At 29.1% G+C, this 23172-nt stretch overlaps 1 protein-coding gene across 1 annotated transcript; it reads left to right on the top strand.

Moving 5' to 3' along the window:
• Positions 1-1333: 1333 nt before the first annotated feature.
• On the top strand, positions 1334-3558 carry EAF02_004089 (uncharacterized protein; the record flags this gene model as incomplete). The annotated part of the gene is made up of 3 exons (XM_038900137.1): positions 1334-1483; positions 1553-1607; positions 1676-3558. The coding sequence occupies 3 exons, from the start codon at positions 1334-1336 to the stop codon at positions 3556-3558; spliced, it is 2088 nt and encodes a 695-aa protein (XP_038759844.1).
• Positions 3559-23172: the final 19614 nt, after the last annotated feature.

Below are 23172 nucleotides of genomic sequence, written 5' to 3'. Positions count from 1 at the left end.
AAATATGGATAGATTGATATATATCGTGAAGATGTTGTAGAGTGATTGGGGCCAAAATATCGATGAAGAAAATGTGATATTGAATTAGACTGATTGATTTTCAATTTAGCTGCATTTTACTTTTTTCCTTCTTTCTTCTTACTTTTCTTCCACGAACTTCTTTTCGATCGATTTAATAACATACATCGCATAGCGTGGAATTAAGTTGAGCCTCCCATTTCTTCTTTCTCTGTCTTCATTTCTGCATCTCTTTCCTTCTTCTTCTATTCTGCATTTGAACTCCAGCTCCGACTCCCTTGGTTCTCCGAAAGACATCCAACAACGCAGCAACGCATGACATCAGATTGTGTCCATTGCAGCTTTCCCCAATTCTCGCAGCGAAAAGACTCCAGTTCGCATCATCATCTTACCACCCACTTCCTAACTTCCGGTACTCTTCTGTATGCTCGGACATCATTGTATTGATTGTCCTTGGATCCCGCCCGCCCCTTCCGCAAACTTTCGTTTGAATACGTGGAGTTGATTGGTGATTGGAGAGCATCCACCAGATCCCAGGAAGAAGCATCGAAAAGCAAAAACAGAAACTAGCAGGACCACTGGTGGACGGTTACTCAGCCTGCACGCATCCAAGGGCTTGCAAGTTGGAACTAGGAACTTGGAACTGTACCTGGGTAACTCACTAAATACCACCATCACCTACTCGAGTAAGAGCAATTGTAAGACTACAAGACTGCGAGACTACGAGACTACACACTTGTACCAACTTATCACTTCGTTCCTGTCAAGCCTCGAAATTTCATTCCGTAGATACCGTTCTGCTTAACTAGCAGTTTTTAACAACGACCGATTAACCTACGATTCATTTTCACGACCCCCAATCATTCATTGACCCTGACCGGATTTGGGTTATTATTTTATTATTATTATTTTCTGCAGGAAGAGGGCAAAGTCAAAAGAAAAGAAAAAGAATTCAAAACCCCTCAATCCCTCCTGAAGAACGACAATGAAAAGGTTCTTCTTCCTTTTGATCAGTCTGGAAATATAATTTATTGAGAATGCGACAAATTAATCCACATATCAATCCCAAAGTTTGAATGTTTTGATTAATATGTTTTTATCCTTTATCCAATACATACATACATACATATATACATGAGTAGGTACATCAGTACAGAAATCGAGTTTATCGGCCAAGTCTCTACCTACCTATCGACGCATAGACTGTCGTCATCAATCATCACATTTTCCCATCCCACTTCGAATAGCCTAAACGGAGGAACTTCTCGCACAACATACTAGGTATTCACAAAATCAACCAGACGAAAGATTAAAAATGCAGAGAGCAGTCTCATGGCTCCCATCATGGGATAGGACGAAAACCACCAGTAAGAAAGGTTTTGATAAGACTTGGGCATGGGCAGATAAACTGGGTGCTCCCGTCAATCGATTAACAAACAAAATTGGTTCCGAAGCTTTTTGGCCCGTAAGTTTTCCTTCCTTCTCATTTACATTCTCCAAAGTCTGGTTGTCAGATGCTAATGAAGAAAAACAGACTTCTCTAGACAAGGAATGCGATAAAGCTGCTCGGATTTTGAAAACTTTCTGTAGTGAGTACTTGCGGTCTTCCTCTCATTCCAATTCTTTTGAGTTTCTCGCTGACATGACTACGTCGCAGAGGATGGATTTTATACCGAAGAAGATCGATCATCTACCCAAGCTGGTCCGAATGCGAACTCCAAACAAAGAATCCTGAAGAAGATTCCACAAAAGGTTATTGAAAATGCCGTTGGTTTGGCCATATTCACAACTATGCGAACAGGCTTATGGATTTCGGGGGCCGGAGGATCTGGAATATTAATTGCGAGGAAAGAAGATGGTACATGGTCGCCTCCTTCTGGAATTCTTTTGCACACTGCAGGTCTGGGCTTTCTGGTCGGCGTCGATATTTATGATTGTGTTGTTGTTATCAATAATCGCAAAACTCTCGAATCCTTTACGAAAATAAGAGCAACTCTAGGAGGAGAGATTAGTGCTGTCGCGGGTCCCATTGGAGTTGGGGGAGTTCTAGAGAACGATGGAAACTGGAAACAAGCCAATAAGCCAATATTCACTTATTTAAAGTCCCGTGGCTTCTACGCAGGTGTGCAGGTAGATGGGACGGTTATCATCGAAAGAACAGATGAGAACGAGCGATTTTACGGACAAAGAATTGGAGTTGCAGATATCTTGGCTGGAAAAGTTCGAAATGCACCTTTTGAAACGAAATTACTTATGGAAACAATCAAGGCCGCAGAAGGCAAGCAAGATGTGGATACAAATTTGTTGGATCAATTGAAAGATGAACCATCACCTGGTGATGTGGATTTGCAAGCTCCTACTTCGATGATACCGACCTTTGGCATACCCGAACCAGATGATCCGGACCCTTTCGGGGTGTTGGCATTAGAAGATGCAGGATTTGAGATTCGCGAAGCGGGAACGAAGGCTCGACCAGTCAGTTCGCAATTTGAATACAACCCATCTCCATCAAGTCCGATCTTCACCAGATTCAACAGACGAAGTTTCGACACTCAGGGTGCCAGGAGTAATAGGGAAAGTTACATGTCAGGGAAAACGAGGACAAGTACGGATCGAGGAACGCAGACTACTGAAATGGCCACACAAACAGACGATTCACTTTCAATCCGATCACCTCGCACCTTGTCACCAAGTACGAGTCCAAGTCACAGCGAAGACAACAAGATTATAGAAGAAGACGAAAAGGCAATTGTATTGGAACCGGAAGAAGTCGATTATACGAAGATTGATCTCGGACCATATCAGAGCTTGAACCACAGTCAAGAATTTGACGGCACGACAATGAACGGTAGTCCTCTTATTACCGAGGAAATTGATGAGAGACGAAAGGATTCAAAGGATTCATTCAACTCGATGGATGATCTCTCAGATGACGATGAAGATTTTGAGGAAGAGGAACCAGTAGTTTTCGAAGCTGCTTCAGCACAAGCTACAGTCATTATTCCCCAAGCAATCAAGGCAAGAGGTGGTGTTGTGAATATCCCAAAGAGAGGTCCACCACCACCATTACCCCCAAGGAATTCATTGAGAAACAGCAAATTTTCCATGGCTGCCCCAAACAGTGATAGAAGTCCATTGAAAGAAGGCTTTGAAGAGGTTGATGTACATGGCGTTGAGAGTAACAACATCAAGAGAAGTAGCTTGGAACAAGCTAGCATGACACCACTCCCTTTCAGCCCAAATAGAAAGAGCTTTGAGCAATCTCAAGCCAGCATGGTACCACTTCCTTTCAGCCCAAAAAGACTGAGTTTCGAACAAACTCCTGTCCTCATGGAGGATGTTGAATCAGAAGAATCAGACTCTCATGAGCAGGTCGAGGAAGAGCACACAGAGATCAAATCGGCCAACGAAAACTCCAACTTCAACGAGAAGATCGAAATCCTCGATAATTCACGCTCAACTGAGAGACCTACTCTTACGAAAGAAAATACCGAGTCTTTTCACTCAATTGCTGTGAATATTCCAGGAGGGTGGAGTTAGGAGATGATTGAAGAGAAGGAGAGACTTGTACAAAAGAAATTATTCTTTATGAATTGGAAACTGGATATCGGCATTTGGGTTTAGGATTTGAAGCTTTGGGTTGTACACACGGATATCCCAATCATAGTATGAATGGGGTTTGAGGAGTTTGTTATATATGGGTTATATTGGGTTTCATTTCTTGGGGTTTTGGAAAGGCATGGATGGGGTTACTTTCTGTGTGCATTGTATGGGCGAGATATTCAGGATGGATTTGATGGGGATTTTGGGGATCTTCTGTAATGGTTAATGAATCTCTTATATCTATTATGAGGATTGAAGGTTCAAAATTGGCAGTATGGGATTTGTTTGGGAAGGAGATTGTGGATAGGATTTGGAAAGATAAGAGATGGGGGCAGTCAAAGGAGATGAAGGTTTATATATAATCTTTAGATTTTAATATCTTAATCCTGTGATAGATAGATCGAATTGGTAGGGTGGTTAGCCGTGAGAAATCGAAAGGGATTTGAACGTGGGCAATCGGGAGAGATTTCAAACATCAAATAACACGATATATATATATAGATTTGAACACTATGTTATATCGATACTATGAGTCAATATTTGAATTATTTCGCGAGACCTTGAGATTTATCACACTGATTGCTATTCTATACTGGTGAAATATTTGAGGTTTTGATAGGAGTGTTGTGGAAGTTGTGGTGACGGAAATGGAAATGGAAATGGAAATGGAAATGGAAATGGAAATGGAAATGGAAATGGAAATGGAAATGGAAATGGAAATGGAAATGGAAATGGAAATGGAAATGGAAATGGAAATGGAAATGGAAATGGAAATGGAAATGGAAATGGAAATGGAAATATCATATGATAGGTAACGTAGTTAACACCGAGTGGCCCATATCACCGAATGGCCCACTTTCATCTCAATTTATACTTTCAAACTCATATTATTCAACAACAATTGAATCAATTGATTGAAACTATTAAGAATCTAATAATCTAGGATCTATTATATTATTTTGATAGATTCTTATATTATATCCTATCTTTCTGCATTTACTACAATATCAATTAGAAAATACTTTTCTATTAGAATTCCCGGGCTAGCCCGGATCACAAACGGACCTCTAGCAGCATCTCTACGGAAAGCAGTGATCACTTGCTTATACCCAGTTCTATTCTATGGGGCAAAGATATGATATACAGAACAAACAAAAACCACTGGATAATATCGAAATAGGATATCAGTAATAGTAAGCGTCCGATTAGGAGAAGCGATTCTAGCTATTAATAAGATCCTACAAATAATAATTAGAGAAATCCTTCCAATCTAGCAAACAATTCCGAATACAGTGATGATAAGGAATAGCGCTTTTCTATTAGCAGAAATAGTATTAAAACAAGTAAAATAGAAAGTAGCCTTTTGTATTCAAATTATTAATTCAAAATATCCTCTTAATTACTAAGGAATAAAAGCTATCTACTTCTTTGGCAGTAGGGAAGACCAATTATAGCCAACTAGAATAAAGATTTAGGTGATCAGCCAATACCTTTCCCAAATCAAGGAAACGATTTTAGCAGGGCCCTATTATATATTAGGGTATTGAATAGATTCTATTAAAGGCTTTATAAAAGAGATAGTGATAGAGCAATTCCAAGAATAATGAAATAAATATATATATAATCAAATCATTATATTTTCTAATAAATCGAAATAGATTGATAAGGATAGTAGGCGAATAGGATATTATCACGGAGGTAATAGCTATGTCTAATGGTCACTTTGATCAGGAGATAGGTACATAGAGTGATAATAAACTAGATTGACTTGAGGTGTGATCATAAGGATCATACCTGCTTTATATACCCTGATCAGGCGATGGAGTCGCCTAATTAGGTATATAGGGTACACAAATGAACTGAGTGAAATAGTTTTAGTAATCATGGGAATGAGTACTCCGGAGGAGTACTAGGATTAATACCGTAGGGTTACACTATACGGTGAATTCCGTGACAACCTGTTATTTTGTTTTTGGAAAAAGATACTTTTCTGATATATATTATAATTGATAGTAAATACAAAGGAATTACCTTTATAGATTGAAATTAAATATCTTCTCAGAAAATACTAGTATACTAATTGTTTACAGTATTCGAAGGGATACGATGACTCTCACCTGTACGTGGTGTATCCTACGAACCTTCGATCGTGCGATCGGAGAGCTAAGTAGAGTCAGCTGGAGCTGGGTGATGGTTGTACACTAATTGGAGGCCGTACTGGGAGCGAAGGTATGCATAACTGATCACTAGAGGGTAATCGCAAAGATGCTTGGAATAGAGGACTATTAGCAAAATAGAGATAAAAACTATTTAACAGTGGAAGGGAGATAAGAGTGGGATTGATGTGGAATTATACCTTTACAAATCTGTATAGGAAGTAGAGTTAGAGTATATTGTGGTAAAGTGTTTGCGAAATAGAATTAGTCCTTGAAATAGTGGATAATAAAGTTTCTATAATATAGCTAAGTTTAACTAAAGCCTGTGTTGAAAGTAGAGCCGATATTCTTAACTTGATAAATGAAAATCGATAGAATACCTTTGGGGTATTAGTGTGTAGAGTTTTTACAATCTAATAATATATAATCTGTAAGTATACCGGATTGGATATTTACAAATGGTAAGGGGAGTAGTAGGAAGTATACAAAGACTAGAATAGTATTTATTAGGACTGGTGGGAGTATATATAGAGTAGGAAAAAGAATGTTTTTTAGTACCTTACCTTTAAGTATATAGGAACAATATGGTGATAAAAAAGCTTTGATATAAAAAGGATGCTTTTAGCAAGCTATATTCGATAATACTCAATCGATATTATAATAATAGAGAATTTCAGGTAGAGGTTAATCTTATGATATATATATACAATGCGTTTCTAGTACTCTATTTTCGATTACAAATTATACATTAAGGAAATAGATTTTACAAGTAGAGCTTTAATTAGTAGATTGGAAATACTATAGAAAGGCTATCTGGCTAAAGGTTTGAAATAACAAGCCTGTGAGATATAGTTGGCTTATTATATAGAAAAGATTTGGTAAGATAATATAAAATAACTATTAGCTATAAGGTATAGTATATAATAATAATGACAGTGATATTATCTATATAACTTGAGAGAATAGATATATATATCGATCTATAATCGGATACTATAGGGCAGAGAATATAATAAAAATATCAGATAGACTTAAGAAATAAATAGGAATAAAGATATAAGGAATGGTTTTAATTCTAATCGAAACTTTCAAAGATAATTATACAATAAGTGGTTTAATGTAGTTAAAAGATTCTATAAAAACCTAGTACTAATAGCTTTATTACAAATGAGTCAGGAAAGTGTCTATAGATATAGCAAATCTACTTTATATTATAATATATTCTAGAAAGTAATTATAATATAATTTATTTCTGCATACAACCTATGGACTATCTACAGTTTGCTTGTGAAAAGTGATTATTATCTATATATTTCCTGTTGCCCTTTTTAATTTCGAAGTATGGTTTGATGGGCTATATAAACAACGCTCAAATGCAGGCTATGTTTGATTAGTATCGGGATCAAGAAATACATCGATCTAGTTAGTAAGACGATTTATAATGTGGTATAAAGAGCTTTATTTGTTTATAAGATGACTCCGACGATTATACTCTTTATAAAAGCTAATCTTCTAACTGGAATTATTATACTAGAATAAATCAGATTGAGGTTTGCGTTTCGGCTTCAAACAATAGATGTACAATATCTACTTGTAAACCAATTGAAGTTGTATATCAGAAAGAAAGAACAAGATATAGATATTCTGAAAGATTCTAATACAAAATTGCAAAGAATAGAACAAGCGATTTTTGCCATCGAGCACCCCAGACTCTTATAGCCTCACTTCTCTTTTGAATATCATATCAATCTAACAAATAATATAAATAAAGAGAACACTACAAAAGCATTCAAGGAATAATAGAACTTAATTCCCCAAGAAAACTACTTTGTATTTTCAAACGGATCTGAACAATATGACAAACATAATTATTGTATAGAATATGGCTTTACAATCTATTATAATAAACAATAGATCAATAATGGCTATAGTTGTATATATAAATAGTTATATGTTTTTGATGTTGAGGTAATTGGCGTATAGTGGGGATTAGAATACTTTTTGAGTATTATTGATTGTTTTTATCAGAGACGAATATGATTATGTATTGATAGCATCTTAGTAATCTGGGGAATACAAGGAAGTGCTATTGCCTTCTCTCAATAGGTATATTATAAGTGTTATTAAGCAATGTAATATTATAATATTATAATCAAATAGTCCCCTAAGCATATTGAGATTGAGAGTAACAAAACAGTCGATCGCCTTACTGATTAGAATATAGCTGGGCTACTTGATTCTAATCTATCTTATCTCTCTATAATCAACAGCTCCCGTTTTATTCTATATATTAAATATTGGTATTTTGAGAATAAATAGTAGAAGAAAAAAAGGGGTCTGATCTCTGAAATATATAATATATAGAAATCGATATATAATATCTCGAAGCTGGAAAGCCTTAAGCTTTTTTGCAGGATATTATACAGACTTATAGCGATGCAAACCGAATATAGTGACTTTGTAGTCTATTATATCAAATTCAATTACGAAAATAGTATAAATATCTGTATATATAGAATTGAGAAAAGCCCATTGCATTTCTTTTAATATTCAATTAATAATCAGATATACAGCGACTGATCGCTTATATCAAATCGACTTCGATCCGAATGGAACGTAATAGCATATATCAACTACATCCTGCAAACACAATATAGCTTTACTGACCTTCTCGCTAAATCCAAATTCTATATTAGAATATACTTAAACTATACAAAACTATATGAATTCCAATCTACTTTAATATCTCGAGGATAAGTTCTCCACCCCAATTAATCTAAGATCTGTATCGAATAGCTATAAGTGCTCCGAGCGCTCTCCCGATTAACAATGATTGATCTGATTATCCGCCGATATCTGGATAGTATACAAAACAAGGCTTTCTGAAACAGGACTACAAATCTTTAGACAGAACAGTTGCAGGATTGCTATGAGCGGTACTAAGCAGGGGAATACTAGAAGCAATAAGCTCCTGATTAGCTAATATTACACTACTATAAGCGGTTGGAACGCTAGCGGCCTGTAGGCCCGCTCCTTAGTACATCTAGAATACCCCTTGGGAGGTCAGATATTAGATGTTAATCACTATAAATAAATAAATAAATACAGTATTCGAAGTTATAGGATTTGATGGAAATACTCTACTCAACAATCAAGTTATTTTCTATATCTAAATAGGATTTAGAATCAATAATTATATTGAGAAAAAGATTGTTTTATATATAATCAAGCTAGTTTACTATTCTATTATACTAAGAATAGCTTGACTTAAAAAACATAATCCCTGTATCGACTTTGCAACAAACTCGTTTTAGTTCGATAGCTCGTTTTGCTACGAATTTTGTAAACACTCCGTTCCACCCATCCTATATAAAAGCTCTACTAGATATTCCTCCAAAAGCCCAATCTATATATCTGTCTATCCGCTCCGAAGGATTAAAGAATAAGGATATAGCCGCGATCTCCCTGAAAACCTATTTGGCTTATGCCCACCAAAAATATGAAATATTCCAGATATTGATTAAACAAATCGATAATATTCTAAATAAGAAAAAGAAAGTATTCGATTCTAAAGATTTATTATTCGAGTTTCGAAATTGGAAAGATATCTTTTTCTTAAAGAATATAGAGAAGCTATTCTTTTATCAACTATACAATTATGAGATTCATTTCAAAGAAAAAGCTGTTCCTTCTTTTGATATCTTGTACTCTATATCCCACCCCAAATTAGAAGCCCTAAAAGAATAGTTGGAAGAGAATCTTAGAAAAGGATTTATTTGATTAAGCTTTTTCCTTATTACTTTTTCTGTTTGTTTATTAAAAAGGCTAATGAAGGCCTCTGGTTTTGTATAGATTACTATACTTTGAATAACTTATCAGTTAAGGATCGATATTTCTTGTTATTAATGAAAGAATCTTTAAACAATTGAAAGGAATGAAGTATTTCAATAAGATCGATATCATTTCTACCTTCAATAATATAAGAATAAAAGAAGAACAGAAATATCTAATTATATTCTGTATCCGATTCGGACTGTTCGAATCCTTAATTATACTATTCGAACTGATAAAGACTCCTATAATCTTCCAGAGGTTTATTAATAATTCCTTATAGGGATATCTGGATATATTTTGTATTACTTATCTAAATGACATTCTAATATATAGCTAAACTCGAAAGGAATATATTTGCTATATTCAAAAGATCCTGTAAGCATTAAGAGAAGCCGGCTTATTCACTAAATTCGAAAAATATGAATTCCTGAAATCCAAAACCAAGTTCTTAGGCCTTATTATAGAAAGCGATAATATCTAAATAAACTCAAAGAAAATCCGAATAATTGTGAATTGGAAATCACCTACTAGTGTAACCAATATTCAAGTATTCATTAGATTTTCAAATTTTTACTAATAGTTTATTAAAGATTTTTCAAAGATTATTAATCTGATAATAAATCTAATTAGAAAGAATATTCTGTTTCTGTAAAGCTCTGTCTATCAAGAAGTATTCGATCGATTGAAGCGAGTGTTTATTAAAGTATCTGTTCTGGCTTCCTTTAATTAGGAAAAGGAAATGATTGTAGAAATCGATGCCTTTGATTATATATCTGTTAGAGTATTCTTTCAATATAATAATAATAGAGTACTTAGATTATTATATTCTTTTTTAAAAAATATTTGGTAGTTGAATGTAATTATAAGATTTACAATAAAGAACTATTAGCTATTATTCATTGTTTCAAAAATGGCATTTTAAGTTGGAAGGTATTGTATTATCAATTCAAATAATTACTAATTATAGAAATCTGGAATATTTTATTATAATAGAGCTATTGAATTGTTGTTAAGCTTACTAATCCAAATTTCTATTTCGATTTAATTTCCAAATTACCTATCACCTTGAAAAACTAAATATTAAACTTGATGTGCTAACTAAAAGATTAGAAATCTTTTTAAGAAAGAAAATAAACACCTTTTATATTAAAGCTATATTATTCTGAAACAAGAGAATCTGAATCCCAATCTATTTCCTATTATTATTATCTGTTAAAAGGAATAGAAGTTACCGATGCTAAGCACGTGTAGTGATTAGTAATACAGCTACCTAAACGGCTAGATTAGATAAACCATAGATAGGCATATTGATCCCCTTATATAATACTATAGGAGATCAATATGCTTACACACGTAATTACATATCAAATATAAAGGCCTCTTCCATTCAATCTTTTAATAGATTATAAGACCCGATTAGTATAGCCTTTGGATAGAATTGACATAATCAATATTACATCCAGCTCATAAAGCTGAAAAGTATATAGCACTATCTTATATCCAACTCGCAAAGTTGAAGAGTGTGTGGTATTACCTTACAATTAGTATATGATACTACAATTAATCACCACTATTAATTCATGGAGTTAAAGAATATATAATACTATTTATATTTATATATTTACAATTACAATTTGTATAGTATTATCTATACAGAAAAAAAAAGAAAAAAAAAAAAAAAAAAAAAAAAAAAGAAAAAACTCTACAAATTCTCTGTATAAACACCAAAATGAATAATATCAAGGAACAAGCCAAGTACATTCCAACTCTCACTCAAGAGACTTACAAGAAATGGTTTTGGTAAATGAAAATACAATTAAAGAAAAGGATTGGTTTTATATAATTGAATTTATGTTTTAGGATTATATAAGGATTGGAGAACTTGGGATGGAGATTGATGATATTAAAATTTTCTTGATTATTGAAGATGCTATAATAATGTATATCAGACTCAATATTGAAAAGAAAATTATATATTTAAAAAATGAAACTAATATACTTTTATATATATGCAGATTGTTTAATAATAATAATGAAGTGTTAATCAATGAATACAATATAGTATATATATTATGGAATTATTTGAAATCCAAATACTTGAGAATAAGTAATATTATAACAAACTTATATCTGATAATGATCTAGATATTTATCTTTAAATCCTTAAATCAATTAAAGATAATTATTATTGAAGCTTGGGATAAGTTCAAGGAATATTGATATAAGCTTGGTATAATCAATTCTATATTCAAAGATTTATATAAAAATTAAGCTTTCTTTTTAGTTTTTACAAGAAGCCTATTAATTGATTACTAAATAACAATTGATATTATAAGTATTCAAAGTATACTAATAATCAGAAATAAGATCAAATATCTTATAATTAAAGAACTCAGTATTAAAGAAATAGAACAAACTTATATTACTAATAAAAAATATGTAATTCTGGATTGATAAAGAAAATATAAAAGATCAAATCTATTTGGAAAGCAAGAATAAAATAATAATATAAAATCCTCTATTTATTATTTATATAAGCAAAAAGAACACTTTTTATATAATTATAAAGATCTCTTATTTATATAAGCTTTAATCTACAAATACTATAAAGTCTAGTAACAAAGAGCAATACTTAAAAAAATAATCAAAATGTTATTTTTTAAGAAAAGCAATTAAGCTTATTTTGTAGATAATAAAAGCCTTTCAATTGATTTCGATTTATTAGAAAACGAAGAAGAATCTAATAATAAAGAATATTATATATTTAAAAAGCTTGTTTATAAGATTATCTCTTCTTATTGATATACAGATACTAATACTTTCTTATATATATCTGATCAACTTCTCTTTTTAGAAATATCAAAAAAATAAAGAAAAAGATAATAAAAATTGGTAGAGGAGTTATATACTATAATCGAATAGGTATTACTATAATAAAACTAGAAAATGGAAGTATGGTTTTATTCTCAAAAATATTATATATATTAGGATTAGGAGTTAATCTTTTCTTTAACAAGAAGATTTGTAAAGCTAAACTCAAGAGCAAGTTCAATTCAGATTATATATATTTTTGAAAGAATGGAATAAATATTATTAAAGCAAAAATGAATAGAGAAATTTATATAATCTTGGATATTATAAAAGGATATAAAGATATCGCTTTATTGAGTATAGAGATCATTAGTAATATTGAGCTAAATGAAACTATTCTAGATATCTTCTTAAACAAAACTAAAAAGGATCTAGAAACTTATTTATTATAATACAAACGATTTAATTATCTTGATTTAGAGAAAATATAGAATCTTTATAAAGTTATTATATTGGGAAAGCCAATCAAAGTCCTATTTAAGATTTCTATATACGAAGTTTGTATACTTACCAAAATAAAGAATCTAATCTCGAAATAATTCAGTCCTTACAAAACAAAAAGACTAAAGCTTATTCACTTTGATATCGCTAGCCCATTCCCAAGATCATTATAAGGAAATCGCTATTTCCTATTGATTATAAACAGTTAAACAAAAGTGAATTGGATTTTGACCCTAAAAACAAAAGATAAAGCTATATTAAAATTAAAGAAATGGAAAAACCGAATTGGAATTTGGTATTGATAATAAGATAGTAATTGTTCGGACTGATAATGTATTAGAGCTAATCCAAATTATTAAAAAATGGAACTCTGGGATTCAATTAGAATTAATAACTATAGTATTATCTTATTAAAACAAAATTATTAAAAGAAATATTAATATTGCTAAAGCTAATATAAAAACTATATTAAAGAAATTCAGATTATTACTAGAATTCTAAAATAAAGCTATTAAATATAATATATACTATAGGAATAGAACAAACACTAAACCGATTATTGATGATAGTGTAATCAGTTTAATTAAAGTATTCATAGGATCAATTTCGGATATTAGTTATTATAGAATATAGGGAAATAAGTACTATATTAGAAGATTGGGTGGAGAGGCCTCTATATTGACTATATAGTTACGTGTGTAAGCATATTGATCTCCCTATAGTATTATATGAGGGGATCAATATGCCTGTCTATAATTCGTCTAATCTAGTTTGTTTAGGTAGCTATATTACTAATTACTATATATACTTAGCACCGATAACTTCTATTCCTTTTAACACTCCCCCATAGGAGTTACCACCTTTAATCTCCCTAATCTTCCATACCTCTACTATCTCAATCCCAGCATATTTTTAAACCTTTCGAATACTACTCTTACTAAGAGTTTAATTATCCCATCTACTATCATATCCGATATATTGATATAACTAATTACCACCTTTTCTTTTTCAATAAGATTCCTAATAAAATGATAGTATATATTAATATACTTTAATCATTCATATAAATACAAATTCTTAATTAAAGTAATTGCTTTTTGATTATCGTCTAATAGTTGAACAGTATCTCCATATACAAATACATATTCAGTTTTTCCAAGATCTTTAAGTATTTGAATTAACCATCTTCTTTACTTGATAAATATCACTATTAATATATATTCGGACTCAGTACTTAATATTGCTATTGAATTCTACTTCTTACTAGTCTATGATATTAATCCATTATAGAATATAATAATTCCCCTAAAAATACTTTTCCGATTATATCGATCATTTACCTAGTTTGTATTAATGAAGACTTTTATAATATCTACTAGTAAATTATATTCCTTTACAATTTAGTATTATACTCCCTTGGGTTTGTATTTGAATTTCTGAGTGATCATAACTTTTAGATATTATATTAAATTCTTTACTTCTATTCCATAGCATTTCGCTAGCTTTACTATATACTATGACAATCAGTCTAACACAAAGAAGATATCTGATCTTATATATACTATTAGATAAATAAGATTACCTATAGCTTATTGATATTCAATAATATTAATCAGTTTGTTATTTTCTGTAGCAGATCGTAGGTATGAGTAATTAGTAGCAGATATCTTCTTAGCATAATGCTAAATATATGAGATTCCGAATTTTGTGAGCATAACTTCTAGATATTCTTTTTGGTCCAATGTGAAAGATCTGTTTGCTCGATCTCTTATAACCCTAATATCTAGAATCTTACTAATTTCCCCCAGGTTCTTAGCATTAAAACGTAATAAAAGTATTATAGAAAACTAATTGAATTAATCTTTTGAAATTGAGAAAAGCAATTATATTATCGATATACACTAACAAATTGAGTTGGCAAGTAATATATATATAGAGATACAGATCAGCAAGACTTTGAATAAAGCCCCAATTGATTAATTAAGATTTTAGAAATTAACTCCAATCTTGTCCAATTTGTTTAAGGTTATATAAGCTTCTTAATGCATGTAAAACACGTTTATCTAATACCTTGAGTCCCTAAGGTAATACGAGATATATCTCTTTCTTGAGATAGAATTCTATAAAAGCATTCTTTATATCGAAATGCTAGTATTCCGAGTTTTCTTTCATAATAATCATTAAGAACAAACAGAGCATATCGAATTGCATTATAGAAGCAAAGATTTCGTTATAGTCTTTTCCGAGAATTTGACTAAAATCTCTTACTATTAATTATACCTTAAACCTCTTAATCTTATTATTCTTTATCTTTATTGTGAATATCCATTTTATTAAATAAGGTTTTCTTCTTTCAATAAAATATATTCTTCCCAGATACTATTTGTAATCAATAAATTAATTTCTTCTTCAATAGTTTTATTTCCATTTTTTTTTATATTTGAGGTCCGAGACCACTTGATACTATATAATAGGAATGGGGATTTCTAAAATCTGTTCTACAAAAAAAACTATATTCTTGTTTATAGGGTTTCCTAAGATTACTTGTAGGTTTTTGGATAATTTTATCTTAATATTCATATCAATCCTTAATATAAGCAATATAAAGATTATAATATATTCAATAATATTTCTATCTAGGTCTACTATAAGTATTACTATTATTGCTCTAATTAGTTTCTGGATATACTTATTTGATCTATCGTTATCTCACTTGTGTTTTCGAAAAGAATATCTTTCAGAAGTATTTATATCTATAGGTATAATTAGGGTTTCGATTGAAAGTTGAGTTGTAGATACAGTATCTGATATTTCTGCCTCTATTGTTCCTAAAGATAGTATTAAGTCCTTAAATGGATTGATCTTAATGATATTCCCTTTACTATTTTTATTGAATTCCTGAATATTATCTATCTTAAATATACTAGGGATTATTATCTTTAGAATCTCAGAAATAATAATATCTTGTAATAAATTAAATAAGCATTCTGATTTCTTTTATATTTGTCACGGAATTCACCGTATAGTGTAACCCTACGGTATTAATCCTAGTACTCCTCCGGAGTACTCATTCCCATGATTACTAAAACTATTTCACTCAGTTCATTTGTGTATTCTATATACCTAATTAGGCGACTCCATCGCCTGATCAGGGTATATAAAGCAGGTATGATCCTTATGATCACACTTCAAGTCAATCTAGTTTATTATCATTCTATGTATCTATCTCCTGATCAAAGTGATTATTAGATATAGCTATTATCTCTGTGATAGTTATGAGTCTGGTTGGTATTTATATTGTGTTTTCATTATTTATATATATCCTTTTGATTACTTTGATTATATATACTTTTTCCTATTTATCTTTACAAATTTGTTATATTTAAATCCAATTCCTTAGAAGTCATTAGACTCGTTACTGTGGATACTGATCAAGATGGTTCCTAAATCTACAATACCTTTGTATATCAAAAGGTATCTGGAAGGATGTCAAATTATCTAATTCCAAGATTATTCCAATCACTCCGATTAGTTTTTGAAGAATTCTTGAAAGATGGAAAAAACTCTTTATCAATTGATTCCCATTGATGAAAAAGATTAGCTCACCAAGAACTCACCTAAACTTATTATAATTATTAATCTTATAAGAAAATACAATTTGAATAATAATACAAAGTATCTTGCTAATCTTAATACTTATAAATAATCTCAATAAAAGAATTCAGAAGAAGATATTAAAATAACTTTATTATAATTTTCTAAAGAGTTAATATTTAAGTCTGTAAGGCTTAAAGCAAATATCTTTCAAGATATTTTAGTAGAATACTCTGCACTTTAAGAAGAGTATTGCTATCAGAGGGATAAGTATAATATTATATATAAATTGTATCAGAATATTTACAAATGGATTATGAAAATAATGGACTCATTTCACCTTATAGAATTTACTCTTGATAATAATAATGAAAAAGCTTTATTATTCAAACCAATTATTCAGAAGCTATAGGATAAGCTTGTATCTATTATCATAATAGCAAAATCTGCTATTGCTTAAAAATATCAAAACATTTTTCAACAAGCAACTATAAATCGAATTGATCTGATCAAGTGGTATAACAAATGGACTAAAGCTTATATTACTGTAAAATCATATTATGTTAAAGTAGAGGATAACTTAATAATTATTAACTTCCTATAAACTATAAAAGCACATATACTTTCTACTTGAACAAGTACTATATTTATTCAGATCGAGATCAATAATCAACTTGGAATTCTCAATTACTTTTTGAAGTAATTCAGAGATATCTTTGGTGGTTTAGTTTATTAGAACTCTCTAGTATTTAAAGGCAAGGATATATTCTTGATAATCAATTCTAAACCTAAGTATAACCCTAATAATCTATAAGGAAAGTAAGGCAATGCTTGAAGAGGAGGTCTCAAAAAGGCAATTGGTCGATATAAATATCTTTGTAATCGAAATCTAATTGAAAGAATGGAAAGGCGGGTAATAATTACTATCCCAAGATATACTGATTAATTGAATTTACACTTATCGGAAAATGCGATTTTCGGAATTCAATTTTATTAATAAAAAAGGAATGTAATAATATACAAGAAAGGATCAAGGAAGATTGATAATCGAATATATGCAAAGTCTAAAAGTAGAAGGAATAGATCAATTCAAAAGGTAGTACCTCTCAATTATATAATTCAATAAACCCTAAATCGAGAATAATAGCCTATTTCATCCAAGGTTCTATAAGTCACAGGATTTACATTATTATCTCTAATCTACTCCATCAACTCTTTGATAGTATTATACTTGATAGTGATAGTACTATGCATTTCATTAATAATATCAATCTTCTTAATAAATATAAATATATACCTTCACTAATATTAGATTATATTAAGACAAAAATAATAAAAATTCAGATCATTAAATGAGACATTTGCATAATCAAGAATATTCTTTAAAATCTTAAGATTTAAAAAGTAATTTGATTCTTTCAAATATCGTATATATTTTTGGATTTCATATTAATATTGTCTTGGAAACAAAGCTTTTAAATACAGAAATATGGTTTTTAAAGATAAATTCTATATTATAAAAGAGCAATCTTAAGAATAATTATATTATTACTTATTATACTTATAAAAATAATTTTTTGTTTCTAGAATACAAATCACTTTCCTTTTACTTGATTAATCTAAGTATAATACCTATGAATCTAAACCTTTTAATATATTCCACAATTAATATTAACATTAAACAATTATTCGCTAATTGAAAAACCTATTTAAATTTCGAAAAGATTTTACAAAACTTTAATATAAATAATCAAAATATTTAAATAAAAAATGCTCGAATATCTTATTTTTTTAATAAGAAATATAAAAATAAAAAAACTCTCTAGAATTGAGTATATTGATTGTTCACATATATATATTAAGCAAATAATATTATAAGCTTCTAGTGAATCCCGATTACTATATTCTTTCTACAAAATTCAATAGGATTTATTCGATTTTCCATATATATATACCGGAATATCCTGGCTCCTGATAATCAAGGATATATTTAGTAAAAAGATCTTTAGCTTTTTATTATATTAAAAGACTTATTTTGAAATATTCGATATAATTCAGAATTTCCTTACTTAAATATTCAGAAAGTACAGTTATTAATAATCTATATCAAACAGAATAATGATACTTCAGTTATTAATATTATAGGAAATACTATATTCGAAAATTGAATCAAAACTAAAGATATTGAATTTAAATTATTTCTATTAAATACACACAAATCAAATGGAGGATTGAAATAAACAGGATAAGAGATAATTATTAAATAGATTAAAATACGAATCTTTATAGATATACCTAATCTTTTATGAGTTGAAGTAATACAAATTGCTATCTATTTATATAATATTAGTCTTTTTAAAGCTTAATTATTTAAATCTTTAAATAAAATACTGAATACTTGATTTTATGAATATCTATAATTATTTACCCTAGTGGTCGCAGATCACTTAATTGTTAATCTTTATTCAAACTGAAATAGAATATATTGATATGGGTATAGAGTATACTCCTTTAAATAAAAAAAGAAAACTAGATATAAATAAAAGAATTTATAAAATTAACCTTAGAGTAAATATTGAATATCTTATTGAATATATATCAGATTCTCTAATCTACTATATTTGAATACTCAAGCTCAAGCAGATTATTGTTATTCGAAATATTATTTTCTTTAAAAAAAGAATATATAAAATGGATTAAACAGATAAAACCATTGATATATATACGGATTAAGAGCTATAGCAATTTGCACTAGCTTTTGATATTCAGCAAACAATTAATATCGATAGTACTATTGTTAATCAAAATAAACAATATAATGATTTCGATATATACTATTATTAATTCTATTAATATCATTATACACACTTTAGATATACCTTAAGATAAGCAGAACTTAAAGTATTTCTAAGGAGTGAAAACTTTATATAAATATCAAAAGTAATAGTACATACAAAGTTCTATATTCTAAAAAGATTCTAGAAATAAAAGACTAAATTCAAAAACGAACCATTACTAATCAAACATAAGAATCTACAAATTCTACTCCGATATTACCAAGCAACTATAATAATCAATCAGAAAGTATGGATTATGAATATATTAATAATACTACCTAAATCATATACAAAGAGTACAAAAGCAATCCAGATATTTATTCTATTGATATTATAAATGCCTATATTATAGAGGAAATAATATTACTAAAAAGATTATCTCCTCTAATATATATAATCAATCAATTCAAGAAAATCAATTTTATTTCTTCCTGATTGAAAATTCAAAAAACAAAAAATCATAAAAATTGAAATTTCTTGTTTAATTTTCAATCCATCTAAATATTAATCCTTTGATTTTGATAATACAACTTCTGATATCAATATATCTACAGATCATTATTATCAAATTTGATAACAAAAGAGATTACAAAACAATTATTAATAAGCGATTATATATTTATAAACATTCTTATTACAAACTTATTACTTAAAGATAATTCTTGTATCGAAGATTTCATTTAATATTTTAGCCTAACCACCTAAATATAAATATATAAAGGAAAGAATACTCATTTGTTATTATATACAATATAATCACCTCCACTGTACAAACAAAATCTAGCCCTCCTAAAGCATCTGAAAATAGAGCTTTAAAGAAGCTACCCAATTTACATTTATCAGAATTACCCAAACCACCTTAGCATTACTATCAACTTAAGGATTACTTTTTAGGGAAATAATTTAAACATGAATATAAGATTGAAATTAATAATCTAAAGGATTACAAAATATGATATAAAAATCAATGTACAAGATATATCAATTACCTCTATATTATTGTAATAAATATTTATATACAAATATAATAAATAGAGATTCTTAATACAATATCGAGCTAGACTGATTATTCGTAATAATCTTCAAGCTAAAGATATAATCAAATCAATCTACACTATAATACTCACCAAAAGATTATTTAGGATTATAATAGTGTTAATAGCAAAATACAATCTGGAAACAAAGTAATTTAATATCGTCAATATATTTATCAATGCTTATAAAAATCCATCAAATATACCTATAATTTACTATTTACCGGATAGATTTAAGGAATCAAATAAATATGTAATTCTTAATTGCGTATTATATAGTCTCCGAAATTTCTTTACATTATAGTTTAAGGATTTTAGTAAGATACTAAAGAATCTAAATCTAAATCAATATAAGAAGAAATTCTGTCTTTTTATAAACCTAAATTAGACTGTTTTAATATTATTCTTTATGGATAATATACAGATTGTATATCATCATAAGCATATATCAATAGCTGATAATATCATCTCTGATATCAAGGCAGCCTATGAATTGAAAGATTTAGGCGATATAGAATGGTTTTTGAATATCCGGATCATTCGCAATTAGAAAATAGAAAAACTTTGGTTAGCATATAATACCTATATTGAGAAGATTACAAAAAAGTTTAATCTCAATAATGGCAATGTATATATACTATTATCAATCATGGAATTTATAAAATATAATAGAATTACTACTATTACATTTATATAAATTTATCAAGAAAAGATAGGATTAGTATTATATACTGCAATTATAGTTAAAGTAGATATTATATTCGCAGTATCGTAATTCAGTCACTTTCTGATTAACTCATTTCCGAATTATATAAAAGCAATTGATTATTATATTCAGTATCTCTAGAACACAAGATACTATTCAATTAGATACTGTCGAGAATAGATCCCACAGTTTTTGTTATTTTCAGATACCTTATTCATTGACAACAAGAAATCATAAAGATTATCTTAAGATTTTGTAATTTTATTATTCAATAAACTAATAATATAAAAAGCTTCAAGACAAGATATCATTACTATTTCCACTATTGAAGTCAAATTACTTAATATCGAATATATATCAAAAGAGATATTAGCTACCCTTTGATTTCTCAAAGAAATTAATCTTATAATTAAGCAATTAGTTACGATCTTCTATAACAATCAGTAAACAATCAGATTAATAATAGATAAAAACAAAAGAATCACTATTAAGCTAAGATACATCGATATACAGAATATATGGCTATATCAGGAATATTCAAAAAAGAGTTTCTATTTCATATATTTGCCTATAGCAGAGATAACAACAAATAGATTAATTAAGAACTTATTACAACAAAAGTTCAATTATTTTATATCCTTTTTAAATCTATAAAATATAAATACCAGGATCAACAAGATCAAATAATATATTTTTCTTTAAGAGTATGCTTTTTTATAGCGAATTCAATCTTGAGTTATATCAATTTAAATTTCCGTTTCTTTTTAACAAACTTATTATTAGAATCAATCACATCCTTTTTACCAATAGTATTATACTTGTTATCAAGATCACTATCATCATATATATCAAATTCAACCTTCTTCTCTTTACCCTTCAAAACAGTACGAGTAGGCTGTAATTGAATCTTAAGACTTGCTATAAGAGCCTTTATATTAACCTTCGAATACTTTACCACAAGAGATTGAGGAATAGGAGAGAATCTCTGTTTTCTAGTTGGAGAAAAAAATAATAATCTTGTGGTAGGGAAAGGATAAACAAATAATCGCAATAATCGAATAGGGGAAGGAGATATAATCTGTGTTAGTAATGAAAGAAAATCAAGATTAATGAATTTGCTATTCTCTTTAGTTATCGCCAATATAACCGTTATTATAATACAGGCCGATTTCTGATTCGAGATAGTTTTTTAAAAAGTATATCAGTAAATCACAATGAAATAAAAAAGATTAGAATATATCTTTTCAGAAAGTATTACAAACTTAGGATCGCAAAGCTTCAATAATCAAATACTTAAAGGTTTCAAATATACCGGGAAAGATGTATAAGTGTGTATAGTGCATTTCCAGTATTGAAGAGAAAATGCATTTCTCTGTTTGAAATATTTGCTATATTCCTTATAACAATCAGAAAGAAAAAAACGAATACATTCTGTATAAAGAACAATATTTTGTATATCCTTATTCCTAAGATCATACTTTAAGCCCTTCCATTTATATTCATTATAAGCTTTACAAATAGATGTCCGGTTTTTATTTAACCTAAAAGCAGGAATAGGATTGATAAAAGAAAAGGAAGATAACTCTAATAAGAAACTTTTGTTGTTAAAAGGAAGGTTAGAAAAATAATATTCTTTTTTGCTATTAACAAAAGGATTATTATAATTCATAAGAATTATTACTATATAATCTTTATTTGCATTAGTCCAATAATCTTGAATAGCTTCAATCTTTTTTAGAAAACTATTATTAAGATCTTAATAATATTTATTAAAAGATAGTCTTATTTATAAAAACTGTTTATTGAAAGGCGATTAAATCTTAGCTATAGGTAATAACTGATCAGGAAAACATTGAGCATTAGATCCATTAGATTGAATGTTACCTTTCGGTGAGGTATACGAGAAGGCGATTGTATATCGATCAACAAAATCAATAAAGACTAGAAACTCTTTAACAAAAGAAGATATAATAAAAGAATATATTAGAATTATTGAATATGAATTTAAGAAAAAAGAACTATCTCCCTCTTATAATTATATCGATTCACTAAGTTCTCTCAAAATCCATTGAATTCCA

The sequence above is a fragment of the Botrytis sinoallii genome (assembly GCF_014898435.1).
Source record: "Botrytis sinoallii strain Bc 23 chromosome Unknown BSIN_006, whole genome shotgun sequence".
In the NCBI taxonomy this organism is placed as follows: Eukaryota; Fungi; Ascomycota; class Leotiomycetes; order Helotiales; family Sclerotiniaceae; genus Botrytis; species Botrytis sinoallii.
The sequence above is the reverse complement of the archived record's forward strand: the minus strand, read 5'-3'. Positions and strand labels throughout refer to the sequence as shown.